General features: G+C 59.6%; 1 protein-coding gene across 13 annotated transcripts in view; it reads right to left on the minus strand.

The window, feature by feature from the left end:
* Positions 1-19,355, minus strand: part of ARNT2 (aryl hydrocarbon receptor nuclear translocator 2) — a 99,148-nt gene that overhangs the window by 52,839 nt on the left and 26,954 nt on the right. For all 13 annotated transcript variants that reach the window (XM_025050108.1, XM_025050096.1, XM_025050089.1 and 10 more), the window contains one exon: positions 15,865-16,078. In XM_025050108.1, coding sequence (XP_024905876.1) covers positions 15,865-16,078 — 214 coding nt within the window. The remainder of the gene's footprint in view (positions 1-15,864; positions 16,079-19,355) is intronic.

The raw sequence follows: 19,355 nt of genomic DNA on the forward strand, positions 1-19,355 counted from the left end.
CTGTCGTCGACCAAACGGCACGCGGTCCCGGTCGTGAAGAGCGCCAGCAGAACAGTCTGCCGGGTCCCAGCGTGTGCCCTGAATGTAAGTCCCAGCGGCGGGCACAGGAGCCGTGGAGCTCGAGGACGTGAAAGGCACACTCCCGAGCTCCGCCGCCGTGACCTGAGCAATGATGCTGGCGGCTGTTCCCCCACGCACAGCCCCGCTTCCCCGGGCACAGCAGCCACTGCCCGGCCCCCGGGAGCGAGAGCTCGCCTGGCGTCACTCAGCGTGTCCCCAGGGGGTGTATGCCAGCTGCATTTCTGACACGTTAGTGGCAATGGGGACGTGTGGAGGCGCGTGGCCATGCCCCAGCCACGGGTGCCGGGGGAGGCCGGGGCAGTGGGCCGGGGCGCTGCCCCCCGCGGGCGGCTGGGTGCGGGGTCTGCGTGCAGTGGAGCACCCCGAGGAGCAGCGCTGTCCTTTACGATGCTTCCGGCCTCCCCGCCGGCCCACAGAACCTCGGGCCCAGTAGAAGCGCGGTTCTGGGATCTGAGGGCTCGTCCCCATGGCCCCGAGGAGCAGGCCATCGGGCCAGCACTGGCCCTGCCGGAGCCCCGTCCGCCCCCACGTCCGCTGGCTCAGGAGGGCACATTCCTCTCAGTCCCGTCACTGGGCTGGCCCTGCCACAAACCTCATCCTGCTCTTCTTGGCCAAGGCCGAGACTACCGGCCACTCTGGTCACCTCCGCCCGCTGTCCTGTTCACCCTCGAGCCACGGCCCCTGCCCCCCAACGTCCTAGGAACACGCACACCGCCACGTCCTCGGCTCCTTACAGACATTCCCTGAACCCCGACTTAACAGACCGCCTGGGAAGAAGCTCCTCGTCCCACACCCCACGTGACGGGGTCAGAGGCAGGCCGCCGCCGCCTCAGCCCGGCACCCCCCACCGCCCCCATGACTCTGAGACAATCTACCACCACACGTTAAGCCGTTCTCACGTTCTCCTGGGGAAATCACACTGAGGTAAATAACCGTGCAGAAAACAATACCCAGACCACCTTCGCGCAGAGCCCCACACGGAAGTGCCACGTCACACGAGGAGATATTCGTCAGGCTGGTGACGCCACGCGCCGTCTGCCCGCAGAGCTCCCCGTGAACCCGCAGTCGGCGCGCTGACCCCTACTCTGAGTTTCCACGCCACACACTGGAAGGAACGGAGACACGTCTCGCGGTTTTTAAGCATGATTTTTCTAAGACGGCTGAAAAGCACAACGTGCTTTAGAACCGGAGTTGGCAAACGATGACCTATGACCCCAAGCTGGCTCGCCCCTGTTCTTTAAATATTTGTTTATTTACTGCCTGTGGCTGCTTCCATGCTACAGTGATGGCGCTTAGCAGTTGTGAAGGACACTGTCCGGCTCCCGGAGCCAGAAACGCTGAATGCCTGGCCCTTTGCGAAAGCGAGGTGCGGTCCTGGGCGAGGGGGTCGCGAAGCTTCCCCTGTGATACAGCACCTCTCCCCGTGGGCACCGGCCCGGAACTGTTTTCAGCACGCTCATTTCTAAGTATTATCTTAGTCAGTAGAAACTTTTTTAAAGCGCAGAGTCAGAAGTTTGTCTTGGACGAGATCACAAAGGAAGGCTTTGTGCTCATAAGAAGGCTCCCCCAGGCTACGACAGAAGGACAAACAGAAATCAGAATTTCATCAAAAGAATCCCTAAGAAAACGGGAAACATCTTATCTCGGTTTGAGGAGGAGGACGAGGAGGACAGCGAGGGAGGACAGAGATCACGATCAGCTAAGAAAGCAAAGCAGGGCCCCAGGATGGACACCATCTGATGTTCTTCCAAGACTGCCCGGCCCCCCGGCGTGGGGGCCCAGAGGCGGGAAGCTGGTGGCCGTCCCAGTGACAACGTGTCCTCGTTCTCGAACGCTGACCCGGCCGCCACGGCAGCTGTGCACACAGCGACGCTGCCGCCCACGGCTCAGGAATCCACAGCGCCCGCACGAGGCCACGGCGGAAGGAAGCCCGGGGCCTGAGCGGGCGCTGAGCCTGGGGGAGACGGGCCTCCTGCCGACGAGGCCGGTGCGTGGTCCTCACGCGTCATCGTCTCTGGCAGGTGTCTGGACCTGGCGAAGCCACAGACACGCGATTCTCAAGTTGTAGCTGGACTGTTTTCTTCTCAAACCGGAAGAGGGGACTCTGGACACCTGTTACTGCACCACTCACAACCGGCCCCCACAGTGTGCTTTTCTGAGAGTCAAAAGAGGGGCTCCCCACTTCCTACAAGACCTCACCTCCCTGGCCGTAGTGACGGGTTGAGGGCTAGGGCACCTGACACATGCTGGACCAAGCACAGGACTTTACTTCTCCTCTGTCCACAAAGACTGGTCCTCAAACTAGGACACGGTCCGGCCGGGCCAGCCAGAGCCTTCCAGGCGAGCTGCGGCCGCCCCACTTCTCCCGACCTTTCTCTTTAGGAGTCTGAGCTCGGCTTCGGCGGCGGCAGTGATGCCGGCTTCGTGGAGAGCTGGATCCAGGACAGTGACTCAGACCCTAAGGGAGCAGGCAAACCGCAGCTGCGGAAAGGGCGCCCTCCAGTGTTCACATCGTAGGCGCCGACAAAGTCCCCCTTTGAACGCCTGAACCGGCTCAGCTGTCACTTCCGTCCCTGCCACCAAACAGCCTGGACCAAAACAGCAACTCCGGGCCTGTGACAGGAGAGGAAGCGGGTTAACTTCTAGTGTAGCCAGGATTTCACCGGGGCAGGTGTCTGCTTCCCGTCTCTCCGACTCTCCCTTCCGCCACCAGCCAGATAAAATTCTTTGCTTCGAAATGGCTTATCTGATTGGGTCAGATCTGAATAATCTCATCGCCGAAGGTCAACTGATTTGGGACTCTAATCGCAGCCGTCAATCCCTTCCCAGCGGAACCTAGATTCATGCTGGACTGCACCTCAGGGGCGGGAAAGTGGGGGAGCCTGGAAGACAGTGCCCACATGGTCCCCGAAATCACCGCTACGACACGCGCCTGCCTCTCTTCCAAGACTGCAAAGCCCGTGGACATCGCTGACCGTGGGCGGAGCCTCTCTGTGCTCCCTCGCTCACGGTGGGAGTCGACGGCTCCATCCTGGATGACAGCCATATCTCTCTATCACACTGCACGGTGACCAAACCACAGTCCTCACGTGCTCACGTGGTCTCTCTCTCGCCTTTTCTAAAAGGTCCGTGCAGATGTGGGACTGGGCTTCTCGCTAAGAGCACCCTGCGCCACCTCAGGCCCAACAGGGCATCTCCTGGACAGCCGGCGCCCTGAGCAGCAGTGGTACCCGAGCGCGAGCACCTGGCATCTTCTCAACCACCAGAGGGCACAGCAAACACAGGTCCTCCTCTAGCCGCCCGGGCCCCCGATCGGCCAACACACGTCCTTCCTGGCTCTGCACGGTCATCCACGCAGGGAAACGCTGATGACATCCCGTGAATGACAGGCTCTATGTGTCCCGCTGGCCAGCATACAACTATTTATCCACTGGAGACATTGGCACGTTATAAAAAGGACATGCGTTTTAATGGCAGTAACCAAGGGACCTTCTTTACCCAACCGAGTCACAGCCGTGGCCGTGTTAAACCTATGCTGGGCGAGGCTCTCCCAACCCACCTGTGAGGACCACGACTCAAACTGGGAGGGGAGGAGAGGGAGGGGTAGGGGGTGTGGGGTGAATTCACACAGGAGGGACTACGAGAGACGGCCCAGCCACCCCAGGGTGGGACTAAATCACGTGGAGCAAAGGTTTTTTTTTCTCTTTTCAAAAAGGTGCAGGGAAGCTCATGGGCATCATGAGAATTCATCAGCTCCACCCAACAGAAGCCTCCCGTGCAGTGACAGATGGCTCACGGCGAGGGGGAGGCAGGACACTGTTCCCACCTAACTGTTCAACAACTCAGCTGAAGTCTGAAGGAGAAGTCTGAACAAAATGCAAAGGCAGCACAGAGCAGAGAGAGCTTCCTCTCTGAGAGCAAAGGGGAATCAGGGAAGGCTTCCTGCAGGAGGTGGTGTCAACGGAAGCCCCAGAGGATCAGGGAGGCGGAGCTGGAGGGGAAGGACATCCCAGGCCGAGGAGTCACGGCCTTGTGTGAAACAGTGATGGGAGTGGTCTGAGAATGGACTGAAGTTCCGTCCAGCTGGAGCGCAGTGAGAGAGAGGCTGGTGAGGGCTGGGTCCCAGCCCGGGGCCCAGAAGGCCAGGAAGTCATGAGAAGAAGCAGACGGTCAAGGCTTCAGGGCTGTTCTGTCTCCCACACAGGGGCAGGAGTGCCAGGGACTCCAGATGTCCAGGACACATGCCCTGACCATGCCTTGAGTCCAGATGTCCAGGACACATGCTCCGACAGATGTCCAGGACACATGCCCTGACCATGCCTTGATGTTGTTGGCGATAAATACTGAGTGCGCTTCGCAGAGTCCACATCATACTGTGAAAGCACAACTTCTCGCCGCCCACAGCCGCCTGGGGAAGTTCACGGGACTTGCACTTCGAGTGTGAGAACATCAATAATTCAGATGTCAGGAGCAGGAACTCGTAAGCCTGGCATCGACTTCTGGTGCTGCCCGTCTCTGGCTCTCAGGGGAAGACAGACGTCCAGCCTTGGGGACCAAGCGTCCTCGCTACCCGGGGAGAGGCCGGTCTGTCACGAAACGCACTCTGGGAAGAAGTGGCCGCTGGCGACAGGGAGCCGACTGCACGACTGGCCGGCCCGCAGGGGTGGACGCTTCTCAGGGAGCCGGCACGGGTCCGAGGGGACATTCCTCTCACTGCCCTCTCGCTTTGCTGACCTGGCTGGGGTCTGGATCAGGACTCTGGCCTGTGTCTACAGAATAACAGAAGGACAAAAGGCTCAGGGCCCCGGATTAGGACTGGCAGAAGGGACTGAGCGGGGTGGCCAACAGGCCCCGCAGACACTCACTCAGAAGGAGCCTCTCTGCCGAGCGGTCGGTCTGTGTGTCAGTCCGTCTCCCGTCCTGCCGTCTGGGGACCGGGCTACTGAGACGCTACCGAGGCGTGGGGGACGGGGCCGAAACCCACACAGAACATCGAGGTGATCCTCTCGGGGGCAACCTGAGACCAAGGCTGGGCCGTGTGGGGTGAAGCCGAGGGCACGCAGCCCCAGCAGGCGTGACAAACCGCAACACTTCTCCGTCCCCAACACCACGAGAAGCCCAGCACCCCACTCCAAACGTGACGCGGAGTCACGGGAGCACCGCGTGCTGCAGCCTGCGGCCGCTCTGCTATTCATTAGAAAATCGTCACCCACCGTCTCCCCCTGCAGCCGGCACCTCTCCTGCTACTTAATCTGCAGACAAAAGTACAAATTCTTCATTCTGTTTAGAATAAGCCCGAGTGTGATTTAAAGAAATGCATTCCCCTGGGGGTGTCAGGCTACAAGAATGCCAGCAATGCGAGCCCCGGCGATGAGCCTCCCGCCCCTCCTCGGCCTCCCTCGCAGGCTGCCGCCTGCTGGAAAGGGAGCAGGCCCCCACGGAGTTCAGGGAGGCGACTCCAGGCCGGGTGGAGCCTGCCCTGCAAATCACTAATGAAACGATTTACACAATTATAAAAAGAGCAACAGTCATCTGCATTCACGCAAAAAAGCAGTGGAAGGGGCTTTGATGAGGTCGGAAATACTGAGATTTTCTGCAAGACGTGGTGCCCCCAGGACAGGATGGGGGTGGATGTCAGCAGCCCCGGGGTTCCACAAATACACAGGAATGGCCTGTCTGGAAAGGAAGTGGGATGGTCCCTAACAGAAGCCTCCAGAACTTTCCCAGGTGGGATGGTCCCTAACAGAAGCCTCCAGAATTGCAAGCAGGAAGGAGACCAGGGTCTGGCCGCTGGGAGGTCTCAGGTCACTGTGACTTACAGCAGCCGACCTACCCCACAGGGAGAAGGAAGGGCTGCTCCCGAGGGGTCAGGTTCCAGCAGTAGGTGATGTCCTTGCTAACCTCAGGCCGCCTCGGCCTGCAGCGGATTCACAGTTTCCCCCAGAGAACCGGACCCCGGGTCTAGAAAAATCACACTTCGAAAAAATTACACTCTGGCCAAACCGTCTCAGGCCTTAATAAATGTTGGGAGCATAGGATGAATGCAAAAGTGGGGGAGAGGGGAGGTTAGCTTAACACGTGAAAACATTCAGCATATAAAAAAAAAGGAAACGATATGAAAAATTAGAACAAATACCACCCCACTCCATGAGACGCATTCCAAGGAAGAAGATAATATTTGAAATACCAAAGCTCAGCGATATTTGAGAGCATCTTTCATGAATGAAAAGAGAATGACCTGAGACCAGGAAAAATTGCTTTTAGATGAAAAACATGACTTTGGAATTGAAAACCCAAAGCAGGCGGTTGCAGTGACGTTGCTGACAGCTGCACCACGGAGCGAGAAGAAAGTGTCGCCGAGATCGCAGAGGAAAGAAGAGCTGGTGAGTGCGACAAGCAAAGAACTCACACTCCGGGAGAACAGAGCCGGGGGGCCCATCGCATGACCGGCAGGCAGAGGTGACAGGGGAGACATGGGAGAGGCACTCGGGAAGGTACTGGAAGGACTTCTGCTTCCGCCCAAGATGGAGGAACAGAGCGAGACGTACCTTCCCTTCTGAAATGAGCGGAAAACCCACAGCACGTACACGGCAGGAGTGCTCCAAATACTGGACGTCAGGCACAGATGGGGAACAGACAGGATGGGCCCCACAGCCATCTCGGACAGGGCAGCAGAGGCAGAGAGGTGCACAGAGGGAACCCCGGAACCTGTAGAGGCTCTCCCTGAAATCGGCACCAGAGTACTGGTCAGCGCATGCACGCGAGGTCACGGAAAGCGCCAACGGAAAGACGAGAAAGACAGTGGACACGAAAGCCACGCCACGGTGTCCGGGATGACGCTCCACGGGGCAGGATGAAGGACAGAGCAGACAGCGCCTAAAACAGACGAGTGAACCCGAAGACGCAGCATAAGGGACTGTTTAAAACTGAATACACACAGGTAAAAAGAGTTCTAAACACAAACAGGCGTCGGCGGGCCGGGGGACAGCTTCTGTCGGTCTAACGGACGGGTGACTGGAGTCCCTAACACAGGACAGGAAGACGGGCACGGAAGAGACAACCGGGGAAGAAACGGCTGGTCTCCGTCAGACAGAAACCCAGAGTTCAGAGACGCCGCGTGAGCACCACGCGTAACGAACACAAGAAAACGATGCTATGGCGAATCATGCTCAACGCCCGCGACGAAGAGAAAAACCTTGAAACCAGCTGGAGGAGAAAAAAGAGGTTCCAAAAAGATAGAGGCGGCCGCGGAATCCTCACAGGTGCCGGCGCCATGAGAAGACAGCTCGGCAGAGACACCTTGAGAACGACGGCGCCCGGCGTCCCGCGGGAGCGCAGGCGCAGACGCAGAGGCTTTAAGCAGAACGCTCGGCAGGCGAAGCCTGACGACACATAAAGAACTGTGACACGTCACATCCAAATGGAGTTTATCCCGGGAATGCAGGACCGGCTTAACGTCTGGAAATCGAAGAACGTAAATTCACCACATGAACAAACTGAAAAGGGAAAACCGCATTATCGTGACAACAGATACCACCCGAGTACCCGACAAAATCCAGCATCTGCTCCCCGTAAACGCGCTCAGCAAACTGTGTGTGGACGGGACCGCACCCAAGCTGAGAGAGGGTGTCTGTGAAAACGTAAGCGAACACCGCACTTTGACCACGCGGACGGGGTTCTCTGTGCGACTCGGAGCAACAGAGAGATGTCCATTTCCATCCTGTGTTACGGTCTATGCCTAACGGAGTTCTGGCCAGTGCCAACCCTATTTCCATATCCTGTCAATGAACAGTTAGAAATTGTACTGCATTCCAAACGAAGCCCCTTCCTCCCAGCAGACGACTGTCTAATAAGCATGAAAATGCAGCTCGGAGTGCAGGACCCACCCTTTCAGGAACTGCTTCTTGAGCTTCCCGTAAACTCGGAATGCACGATGGTCCTCGTGGCTGGCACCGGCCTGGCCTCCCGCACCTCTCCCCCACGCCCTGGCCTTCATCTCCTCTGCAGATGGACAGGGCCGCGGGGCCTTCCCAAGTGTGGTTCCCAGCTGGGAACTCCTGACCTGGCCTCAGAGCGCAGGCTTCGGATGATGCTCCACCGCCGTTTCCTCGGGGGCCCTGCCCTGCTCGGCCCGCTTCTCACCCGGGACCCAGGGCCCTGTTCCTGTCGCACAGCCTCTCTCGTTTCCCCTCGGGGCCACTTTAGCTCTGCACTCACGGCACGACCACTGGCTGCCCATCGCCCCCACCCCAGCAACGCCCCGCCATGGCCGGTGAGCGTGCTCGCTCCGTCACCGCCGTATTTCTGGTTTCTGGCAGTGACACATGCTGGGTTAAACAAAGACGTGTAGTTTGCCTCCCAAAAAGAGGTTCCTGCTTTGTCCGTGAAGACGCGGTGCTCAGGCCCTGGGAGCTGCCGCCGTTGCGGGCCAGGCTGTGGCCAGTCCTGGAGACGGGGCAATGCAGGGACCCAGCTCCGGCCCCCGGGGCTCCAGACTCGTCCCCTGGCAGGCCGTCTTGGACAGATCTCAGCCACTCTGCAGGCAAACCCGAGAGTCCCTCTTCAGAGCTCATCTCTTAGCTCACTGCCTGACGGTGAGCGAGCGCGTGCACGCCCACGCGTGTGTGTGTGTGTGTGTGTGTGCACACGCATGTGTGCAGATTCCCAGTCCTGCTAAACAACGTCATAGGTGCTGCTTGGAACAGGGGCCAGGTGACCACAGGGACACTTTACACTGGGCACAAGAACATCACTCTGAAGTGGACGGGGCGGTCTCCTGGCGAGGCCAGCGCGCCCGGCGGATGTGCCCAAGGAGCCAGGCGCCCACTTTCTAGGCATGTTCTGGAGGGAGCTGTGTGACCGAGAGAAGAGGTGGCCCGGGCCACCTCTGAGGTCCCCACGATGTGGAGCTAGCTCTTTTGACCTTAGGCCCTCAGATATTGTACACTCAAGGTCAAAGAATGACCTTGTATATAGCTCATTGGAGAGTACTGTATGTCATCACCAGAAACGGGAAAAGTGCAGCCCTTCGCCAGGCCACCACCCCGGCGAGTGGCTGCAGAACAGGCTGTGCACGGGGTATTATCAAAGAGCCTACAAAAATAAAGGAAAAACACAGTGCAGATGTTTTCCTCAATTAGCTTCTACTGAGAAAGCAGTCGACAGGAAGGAGCGGAGCTGCATGTGCGTTTTCACTGAGCTGTTTGGCTTGAGTCATGACATTTCGGAAAGAAATGTGGCTCTTTTTTTAGTGAAGTGAAAACTATTTCGATTTTCCTGATCATGCTGAGGTTTTTGCAATCAAATTATTTTTAACCGAAGCATTACAAAATATGACCATCACGTGAGCATATTACTGAAACTGAAATCACACCAGCAGGAAGCGATGATTCCATCGGGCTTTTGAAATGTTCCAAAGTAACTCCAAATAATTACATCTGCCTAAAAACAAAACTACTTGTAGGTTATTTTTGTTACAGTTTCTTTTTATAGACGGAGAAAAAAATGTCTTTGCCTGTTTACTGCTTCGGCACTAAAGTCAGGACGAAAGGTAGGATTAAGAAATCGAGGCTCTTGCAAAGACGGTTTAACGAAACACTGAGGCTGCTCGTTTTTCAACTGTGTCACTGATTACATTTTTAACATTTTGTTGCTTGCTGAAATTTCCCTCCTGGCGTAAACAGACGGGGCTGTGTTATTTTACCGGGATGCAGACATTCTCCATCTCCGGTTGACACTGGAACTGCCAGGGTTGCTTTTAAAAATACAGGAGACTGGGCCCCAGCCCGACACTGCGGAAGGCGGGGGGGGGGGTCCCCAGCACAAGCGTGTTTCACAGATCCACAGAAACCCCGACGTGCACTGCGGTGAAGAACCGTCGTTTCAGGGGTGAGGATTTACCTACCGCGCGCGCGCGCGTGTGTGTGCGTGCGTGTGTGTGTGTGTGCGTGAGCGTGTGTGCGTGCGCGCGTGTGTGTGTGCGCGCGTGTGCGTGTGTGTGTGCATGCGCGTGCGTGTCTGTGCGCGCGTGCGTGTGTGCGCGCGTGTGCGTGTATGTGTGTGCGTGTGTGGGCGCGTGCGTGCGCGCATGTGTGTGTACGTGTGTGCGTGTGTGTGTGCGCGTGCGTGCGTGTGCACGTGTGTGTGGTGTTGCACAGATAAAGGAAGTGCATGTGTGTGTATGCATATATACATTTTTTCAATACTTTATTCCTTTTCTTTAAAAGGGACTCCCAATTATATAAGCTTCATACACCGCCAACCCTGGAGAGGCCTGGGGTTTTTCAAACTTATTTACAAAGCCGCCGTTTTCAAAGCGCTACTCGGGGGTTCCTCGTGCCGAGAAAAAGCCGTGACGTGAGAAGGAGGATGCGGGCACAGATCTTTCGCATGACGACACGCGGCGTGGTTCTTGCACGCGGTTCCGTCTCGGTGTGGCTTCCAAGCCAGGTTCAGAGTTCCCAAGTCTAACGCCCACCTCTCACGAGACGGAAAACGAGTGTACGGGAGGGAAGCGCACGCTCTCCGGCCTCCGCAGGCGTCCGGCTGGTCGTGCGTGAACACAAGACTCACAGCGGGCGCGTCTCCCCGGCCTCCCTGACCCCCACGGGCCCCCTGCAGGGGAGGCCGTGTGCATCGCGGGGAGCTGCTCCACGCTGTGGACCGTCCATCACGCAGTGCTGTGTGGCTGGGCAAGTCTCCTCGCCGAGCCCTGCCGAGCCTGGGTCTTCAGCCGTAGGTCCTTTCCGGACGTTGCTTGGTCGGTCCTCACCCACGGGAGGCAAGGACCGGAAGAGGGGCGTGCGGGGCTGGTAAGCGGACAGAGCGCCCTGCCCTGGCTTCAGGTCCAACTTAAGGAAGCCTCAGGAAACAGGCACGGTGCCCAGCACCGAGCATCGGAGTCCTGCGTCTGGAAACTGACTCTGTACCTCGAAAACTGGCAGAGACGGGCCTGAGCCGGCCAGGTCCCTGTCACGGCAAAACACGCAAGGCTTTCCCCTGTCCACGGCGCCCAGATCCTAAGACACACTTTCGAGGGCTAAGAAGAGAAACAAAGCAGAATGAGATGGGTACGCAGAAAAGCCACCGTGAATATCAGTGTTTACACACAACTTTCAGTCACTAACAAGTTAAAAACTGAGTAAAATCTCCACAGGTCCCAAACACTATTATTAACGTCGTCCCATGTGTCATTTCACGTTAGGGGACATATTGCTGCCTCCATTTACAGGGGAGGAAACTGAGGCCCAGGGTTGAGTCGTTTATCCAACGTAAAGGGCCATGAACAGCAACGGTCACCAGGTCCTTCTGACTCCGTGCGAGCACGCACACGCGCACACACACACACGCGCACACACGGTGCTGTGAGCGCTCTCTGCCTGCATCTGCCACGTGTGCGAAAACACGGCTCCGACCCCTCTATCTGCTGGGACAGCAGAGCGATAATGAACCCAGCGGCTGGGAATCGGCCCAGATTCGTGACATATCCGTCACCGTGAAACGTGAGAGAAGGACACACGCCGTCCAGCGGCGTCAGCGTGCGAGGCACGCAGCGGAGGAAAACAAGGCGGGTTGTGTCAACGTCTCCCAACGAGGAGACCTGAACGGGGGCCAGAGAAACATCTGGGGTAACAGATCCAAGGGAGCCATGGTTCCTGGTGGGCAGGCACTGCAGAGCCCCCCAAACCAGCCGCGTCCTCAGATTTCACTCCCCCGCACACGCACACCGAGCACCCCGGGCCGCCCGACTCCAAACGCTGCTTCTCAGCGTTGACCACACAACCCGGCCATCTCTAAGGGGTCGAAATCCCATAAACGTGCTTTTCTGGCCACTAAACACTTTATTGCGATTGCAAACAACAGAAACCCAGCATCGATAGCTGACTCTGATAAAATCGAGATTTTTTCTTTTTTTTTTTGGCCACGTTTATCTACGATACCTAATATGGCAAGAAACGGGCTGCTGAATGTGCTTGGGATTCCAGCTTCTGGCGTCGGCCCAAAGAGTGAGCTTGGGCATTCCAAAGAAAATAAGCTATAGGTCTGCGAGTGTGGTTTTCATGAAGCTACCTCGGTGACTGACGCCTGGAAGCAGCATCCGTGCCCAGCACTGACCCATGGGGTGGGCGGGGGCCTTCACTGTCCAGAGCCCTGTGGGACCGGTCACCTGCCCAATGCTCCTCCACGGAAGGGCTCAAGTGCACGGCTGAGCTCGACACAGCTCCGTTCTCGTGCCTTCTGCAAAGGGCTATGCAGAAGGCCCCACGGCCTCGGGTGGGCCGAGACTGTGCTGACAACTGCCGGCTCCTTTCCCAGGCACCCGTGTTCCGTGACGTGCACACTGTCCTCTGTGGCAGCCTGCGCTGCTGCGTTCGTTTCTGGGTCCGCACGGGGTGACGGTGTGGGCGCACCCTTGGGTCCTTGCTTCCTATTCCACGGCGGGAATACTGCCTGCTCAGCCTACAAAGCACCAGTCTGTGACGTGTGGACGTGCAGAGCGAGGTCGCACAGCCACTGCAGGCTGCTCTGCTGCCATGCCGTTCCTGTGCCTGCTCGGCCTGCGCCCTGGACGGCAAACCTCCAGAGACTGCACCCCGCACTGCCCTCCCCAGAGGCAAACACGAGCTGGAGGCAGGATTATGGGGCCAACCTCATCACACCATGCTGGTCCCAGCAGCCAAAGGATGTCCCCATCCCACACCATGCTAAGGACTTCAGTTCATGGTTTCTCAACCTTTAACGTGCACGTAAGTCCTTCGGGGGGCTAGTAAAACGTAGCGCCTGAGTCAGGGCGCCTGGGAGGGGGCCTGGGTCTCTGCATTTCTAAGGAGCTCCCACGAGGAGTGGGTGCTGCTGGCCCACAGAGCACTTACCAGGGGTTACCTCCCAAGCACGAACGAACACTTGCCTTGAGTTTCACAGTCAACAAGACGTCTCACAAAACCACGCATTCCCATCGTTCTGAGCCAGAAGTCACACTCAGATCAGAGCGCTCAACAAGGTCGCAGTGGAGATGAACTTGACCCAGGCGATGTGCTGCCCAGCCCCAGGCAGTTCTCACCCAACCCTGGCTCCCAACGTCAGCTTAGGCCGCGTGCCCTAGACAGCAGGCACAGACGTGCATTACTGGCCCCAGAGCTCCAGGCTCAGCAGGCCTGGGTGCAGCCAGCAGTCGGCGTCTCCAGCAAGTTCACAGTCAAGGTTACGCAGCTGGGCAGGACAACACAGGCCCTGAGATCCCTGAGTGTGTGACCTCGGTCTCGGGGCCTAGACTAGACCCAGCACACATTCCGCATGTCCCTGGACCCCAGGTGCCCGGCTCACCCTGAGCCAACCGTCCAGCCCCGCAGCCCTGGGTCGCGCTGCTCTGGCTGGGCCTGCCACATCAGGCCACACGCGCCACTCAAGACTCTCTGTGCCATTTCCCTCAAGGAGATGAAAGCTTCATCTGCACTGATGATGACCTCCACTCTGCAGCTGCTGTGTGGCCCTGCTGTGCGGCCCTACTGTGTGGCCCTGGGAACCTCTCTGTGGCTGTGAGCTTCGTGCCCCTCACCTGTGCAGTGGGGCGGACGACGCCCCACCCACAGGACTGCAATGGGGCCCAGGGGAGCGGGGGCTCTCTCCCTGCCTGTGCGCCAGAACCCCAGGGAGGCGTGCAAAGTCGCAGTGCCCGTCCCTCCCCGAATCCTGGGCAGGTGCCTCCGCGTACCTCCCTCCCATCGATTGTAACGTGCGGCCAGGGTTGATAGCCACCACAGCGGTAAAGCATGTGCTTTAAACATGGAGAACGTTCCCCAGACTGATTCATAGCTCACTGTCAGGACCGAATGAGGAAATGAACGCCAACAGCCAGCGTCCCTCCGGCGTCCCCTCTCCCAGACCAGCAGAGAGACCGTGACGGGCGCGCGCCATCTCTACCCTGCACAGAAACGGCGATGACAGGGCAGTGAGCGGAGCTGGCGGGGCCGGCTCCCCGGTGGCCTGCTCTTGCCAGCGCCTGTCTGTGCCCAGACCGTGGCCCGGCCAAGCTGTGATGCGAGGCGGAAGGCATCTCTGGACTTCGATGAAGCTCAGGAGGACGGGAGCTTGATCAGAGCTCATAGGGACAAGTGAGTCACACACAGGCGCTTTCCAGCTCAAGCCCTCAGGGACCAACTGGGCCAGGCTCCCCCAAATTACCACAAAGAATCTGGCTGGAACAGTTAGGAAATGGGGTCCATCCAAGAACAGCTGGGAGCTCCAGTCGGTGACACGTGAACAGGTACGTGTTGAACAGATGAATAAACCAGTAAACAACGTACCCAGGGGACAAATGCTGCACGGCTCCGCTCACGTGGGGGACCCCGAGGAGCCAAAGGTATGGTGGGTGATGGGGTGGGGGAGCGGGGAGTGGGGGGCTGGTGCTTAACGAGCGTACAGTTTCAGTTCCGCGGGACGAGAAGGACCCAGGTCTGCTGTGCGACACGGTTACGACGTGGCGACGAGCCAGGAGGGCCGCCCTCGTGTCTCCCCAACAGGGAGGGAGGCGGAAGACGACCAACAAAGCCACGAGGACAAGGTGACGAGCACGGAGCTGACGAGAACGTCGAGCCCCGTGAAACCCGCCCGCTGAGAGGCGGCTCCGCGGGACGCCAGTCAGGTCTCTCCGCGGTGTCACGGCATCCGTCACGCTGTGGCTGGTCAGGAAGCCCAGCTCCGCCCTGTCCTGAGTGCTGGGGTCACCCCGAGGCCCGCCCCAGCGGCAGCGGGCAGTGAGCTCTCCCGCGCCCCTCCTGCTCACGCCCGGGGGGGCCGGACAGCACGCGTCGGCCGCTCCCAGGGTGGCCGTCCTCTCCTCCACCTAGGGACACCTTGGCCCTCACGGAGGAGCCCGCCAGGAGGGGACCTCGGAGGCCTGGCTGTCCGCCGTGCACCTGGTCTCCTCGGCCAGGTCACGCACCGCGACAGGAGACGCAGAGACGAGACCACACACTTCCTCCCTCTTAGGGCGACGCCGAGGTGACCGCCCTTCGGAAAGCGCTCCGCTTCCGCCACCGAGACCGGCCGCCTCGTTCGGCCTCGCTGTAAGCGTCACGGGCTGGACCGTGTCCCCCACACCCAGACGCTGAAGCCCTAATCCCCGGGGCCTCGGGACGGGCAGTGCTTGGACGTGGCCGTGGGGGGTGGCGGAGGTTGAAGCCGCTCCCATTCGCATTCGGCCCCTGCTGCGTTTCTCTCTGTGACGCGCGCATCTTTAGTGCCGCGCCGCTAATCCACGTTCCCCCGCGGTTCCTCCTTCACGGTTGCTCTGTGACGCGCACATCTTTAGTGCCGCGCTGCTAATTAATCCACGTTCCCCCGCGGTTCCTCCTTCACGGTTTTGTGCACTACCGTTTTTTTGTTTTTTTTTTTAAGAACACGCACGTGGTGTCATAGCAGAGCTGACTACGTGTCAACGTTCAGGAGGGAACGCCATCGCAGGTCCCCGAGGCCTGGGTAAGAAAACGCCTACAATCGAGATCCCAGTCCCACACTATGGCACAAACCTCGTCACAGAGCACGGGATTCCGGCTAACGTAGCAACACCGCCTCCTTGTGGCCACGCCTTCGATCGCAGGTAAAAAAGCGACGTATTATAAATGAATTTTTAAAAGCCACGGGGGAAATGAAGCCACTACACAAGCTGAGTCAAACACTCCCTCACCTGGAGGCAGCTGCTTCTGACCTCCAGCTTCCTGGTTGGTTTCCTGGAAGAGACTGTTCTCGGGGGTCGCGCCGCCCCACACGGGGAGCTGCACTGACCTGTCATGGAGTTCTCGGAGGTGCAGAGCTGCTCTCTCAGCTTCTCCACGTCGTCGGGGTGCACCTGCTCATACAGGGTGCTCCCAAACCACTCCGACTGGGGCTGGTTCAGGACGGGGGTGACGGAGTCGGACACGTAGATCACGCGCCCGGTCTCGGCCGCCACGACAAAGAGGAACCCGTCGGCTGCCTCCAGGATGAGATGCTTCAGTTCCTGGGAAGAGAAGGCCACAGCTGGGACCAGGCACTGACCGTCCCGGCCAACGCGCTCGTCTCCTGAGTCACCTTCACCCTTCACTCAGCTACTCGCTGGGACACAGGGAGCCTCGGCAACTGTGACTGCTGTCACCAGACAACGAGCTAAGAACCGCACAGACCCGCGCGAGCCCTAAGACACAGCCGCTCCGAGCACCGCCAGCCCTAGCTTCACCCGTCCTCTCTCGGGATGACAGGAAATGACGTGAGAGCAAAGAGTGACCACCGGAAGGCGCTGGGTTGTCGCAAGCGTGCACGGCGTCACCTGCCATTCGAACAGCAGACACGTCACTCGAACAGAAGAAGGGCGCGGTCCCGAGGTGCTCTTGGAAGGAAGGGAAGGAGGATGGGAAAGGAGGGGACAGAGAAAAGGGACCGCGTGTGTCCCCACCCGCCGCCTGCCACCCTGCCAGGGCGCCTTTGCCCTCTCTCTCCCTGTGCCGTCTGAGCTGAGTGCTGGCGCGGGGTGTGAGCGTGTCACCTCGCGTGCGCACGTCGGAGCTAGCTGACGGCCGACGTCGCGACAGACTCTCGGAGCAGCCCCAGGAGGTGGCAGGGCGCGTGGCGTTGTCCGCGTCACTTCGCAGTGATTGGAGGGGAGAGTGCGCCAGCCCCGGGGCCGCCCTGACTCAATGGGCTCGTGCGTGGAGCAGAGGCAGGAAGGAGGCCGCGTGGGTCGGTGAACGGGCGGAAGCCCTGCCAGCCGCCCAAGGGGTGTGACGGGTGACGTTGGTTTGGTGAACGGGTGACGTCTTTCCTGTAACGCTGCCTGCCCGTGCCATTCTCTCCTCAAGCCCAGAGCCCTCTCCCGCCCGAGAACGCGGGCTCCGTTCCTGCCGGAGGTGAGGGGCTAACTCCGCCCATGCGCGCGTGTCTGCAGGTGCGCCTCGGGCCCCAGGGCTTCTGGGTCTGCGGCCGGCAAACGCTTTTTCCGGGAACCCTCTGTGGGACGCCCTCGGCAGCACGGCGTAAGGGCCAGCTGCTCGGAGGCAAAGGCTGGGTCGTCCTGGGCAGGTGGCTCCGCCCCACGTCTGTCCCCGAGGGGGCCCCCAGGACTCGCGGCTTAGAAAACTGGACCTGCTGCTGAGCAGAACCTGGGGGCTCCGTGAGCGTCTCGGAGCGCGTGGCTGGGTCGGAAGTCCCGCGTCCCGTGCCTGGGAAACGAGGGCGGAGCGGGCTGCGCGAGCATTTTTGAAGGACAGGTTCATTCCGTCCATTTCTCTCGCTCGGCACTTCTGCTTTCCCTGTGTCTAGATGCTCCCGACTTCGCAGGGTTGGGGCGGCACTTGTTTCGGTCCTGGGAAGATCTGCCCCACAGGAAGGACTGTGGAAAACGGAACAGGACGCCTGAGAAAGCGGAGGGTTCCGTCGCGGGAGGAGAGGAAGTGGGGCTGACGACTTCGCTTGTGTTTTCACAGATGCGCCCGGTTTGCGAGGACCGTGGGAAGCTCGTGTGTATCCTAGGCCCCTCCTTCCGCCGCCCTCCTCCCCAGTTCCGTCTTCCAGGAGCTCGTCACTCGTCACCAAGGGCCTGTGTCCGGCGACCAGACCGGCCTGGCTGTCTTCTAGTCGAGCCGACCATGAGGCTCGGGGCACGGACCTGGGCGTAGGAGGCCGTCCCCTCTGCCCCGTGCCCCCGCCCCTGCTGCGCGACTCTGGCCCGTGACTTAACTCCCTCAGCTTCTGTTTTGTGTTTTTTCCCCAGATTTTTTTCAGAGATTTTGTGGGGTTAAATGAGATCTTGTGTGTGAAGGGCTCAGTAACGGCTTAGCACACAGTAGGTGCGCAACAAATGTAGCTGTTGTATCGTCAACAACGTGCTGAGTGACAGAGGAAAACATGGCAGGACTCTGCAATGCCGTAACGGTCTGCCATCTCCGCCCTCCTTTCTCAATCCTTGCTCGTGCAAAGATAAAGAGATCCATTTCAAACACGGATCCAGCAGGATTTCTGTTAAGAATTAAGGAAATGGAGAGGAAACGCTTTTGACCGATCCCAGTGGTTAGCAGGTGCTTAACCCACCTCTGTGTGGTCACCTGCCAGCCGGTCGCCCCTCGTTTTACTCCGAACCCCACGGTGAGAATTCTCCTCCACGCCTTCCTAACCCGTCACCACAACCAGGTGACGTGGGAGCTATTGCCACGCTCCTTTTCCCAGAGGTGGGGACCTGGCTGGCACCCGGGCCCTGAACCGCCACACTGCGAGTCCTCCCAGGGGTGGCCACCCCACTGCCCGCCTTCCTGACAACTGCGACCTGAGCCACCGCGTGGCCCGGGGATGATGGCAAACAGCATGACGCAACTTCCGGCTAAAATGCCCCCCACAGTGCAGGCGGAGCGCACGCAGCAACTCCTCCGGGTTCTCTCTCCCAGCCTGCCCGCCACGGCAGGATCGGACCGGTTCCGGCTCCGCAGGACAGACCCCTCCGGGTCCCCACACGCCCTCTGCGCTCTGGCCTGCGGCTCACGCTCGCTGTCGTCCTCACGTCGAACCCCTCAGGCCCCCCCTTCCTATGCACACTCTGGGGCTCCTTCCAGGCCACGGCCTGTGCCTTACAGGGGTGCAGGGCGGAGACGTGCCGCCCTGGCCCCACGCCACGGTGCCTTCCCCACCTGTGACCTCAGACGAAGGCCCTTCAATGCAGCCGCTCCCTCACCCCGAAGGGAAGAGCATCGGCCCGTCCGCCCGACGACCGGCGTGCGGGGCGCGGTCCATCTGTCGAACCCCGTCCCGCTAACCCCTTCACGGGCTCGCCCTCCTCGTCCAGACTAGCACAGCTGTCAAGACATGGCTGTGGGTCTGACCGGCCCGTGTCCCCACCCCGGCCCGGCTGCACCGCCCAGCAGCTGGCTGACTTGGGGCAAACTGCCTCACCTTCCCGTACAAAACAGGGACCAACAACAGCGGCTGCTTCCTCGGGCGGGGACGAGGGGTAAATGGAACGATGCGCGGCGAAAAGTGCCAGCTATCACGGTCCTTGTCACCTCCATCACCATGACTGCCACCAAGACGTTCGCCGTGACGGTCACCGCCACTGTCCCGGTAGAAGACTTGGGCGCGCCCCCGACTTCTTCCAGGGGAGCCCGCCATCCGGGGGCCAGCCACCCTTCTGTGAGTGACGCCCCATTACGGTACGTGGCAAACGCCAAAGCGAGACGGAAAGGTCGGACCAACCGCCCTGGTGAAGGGCGGACATCGCAGGTCTTGCCACCCCCCTCGCCCCGCACCCCGCAGCA

Source organism: Pteropus alecto, unplaced genomic scaffold (genome assembly GCF_000325575.1).
Source record: "Pteropus alecto unplaced genomic scaffold, ASM32557v1 scaffold60, whole genome shotgun sequence".
Classification (NCBI taxonomy): domain Eukaryota; kingdom Metazoa; phylum Chordata; class Mammalia; order Chiroptera; family Pteropodidae; genus Pteropus; species Pteropus alecto.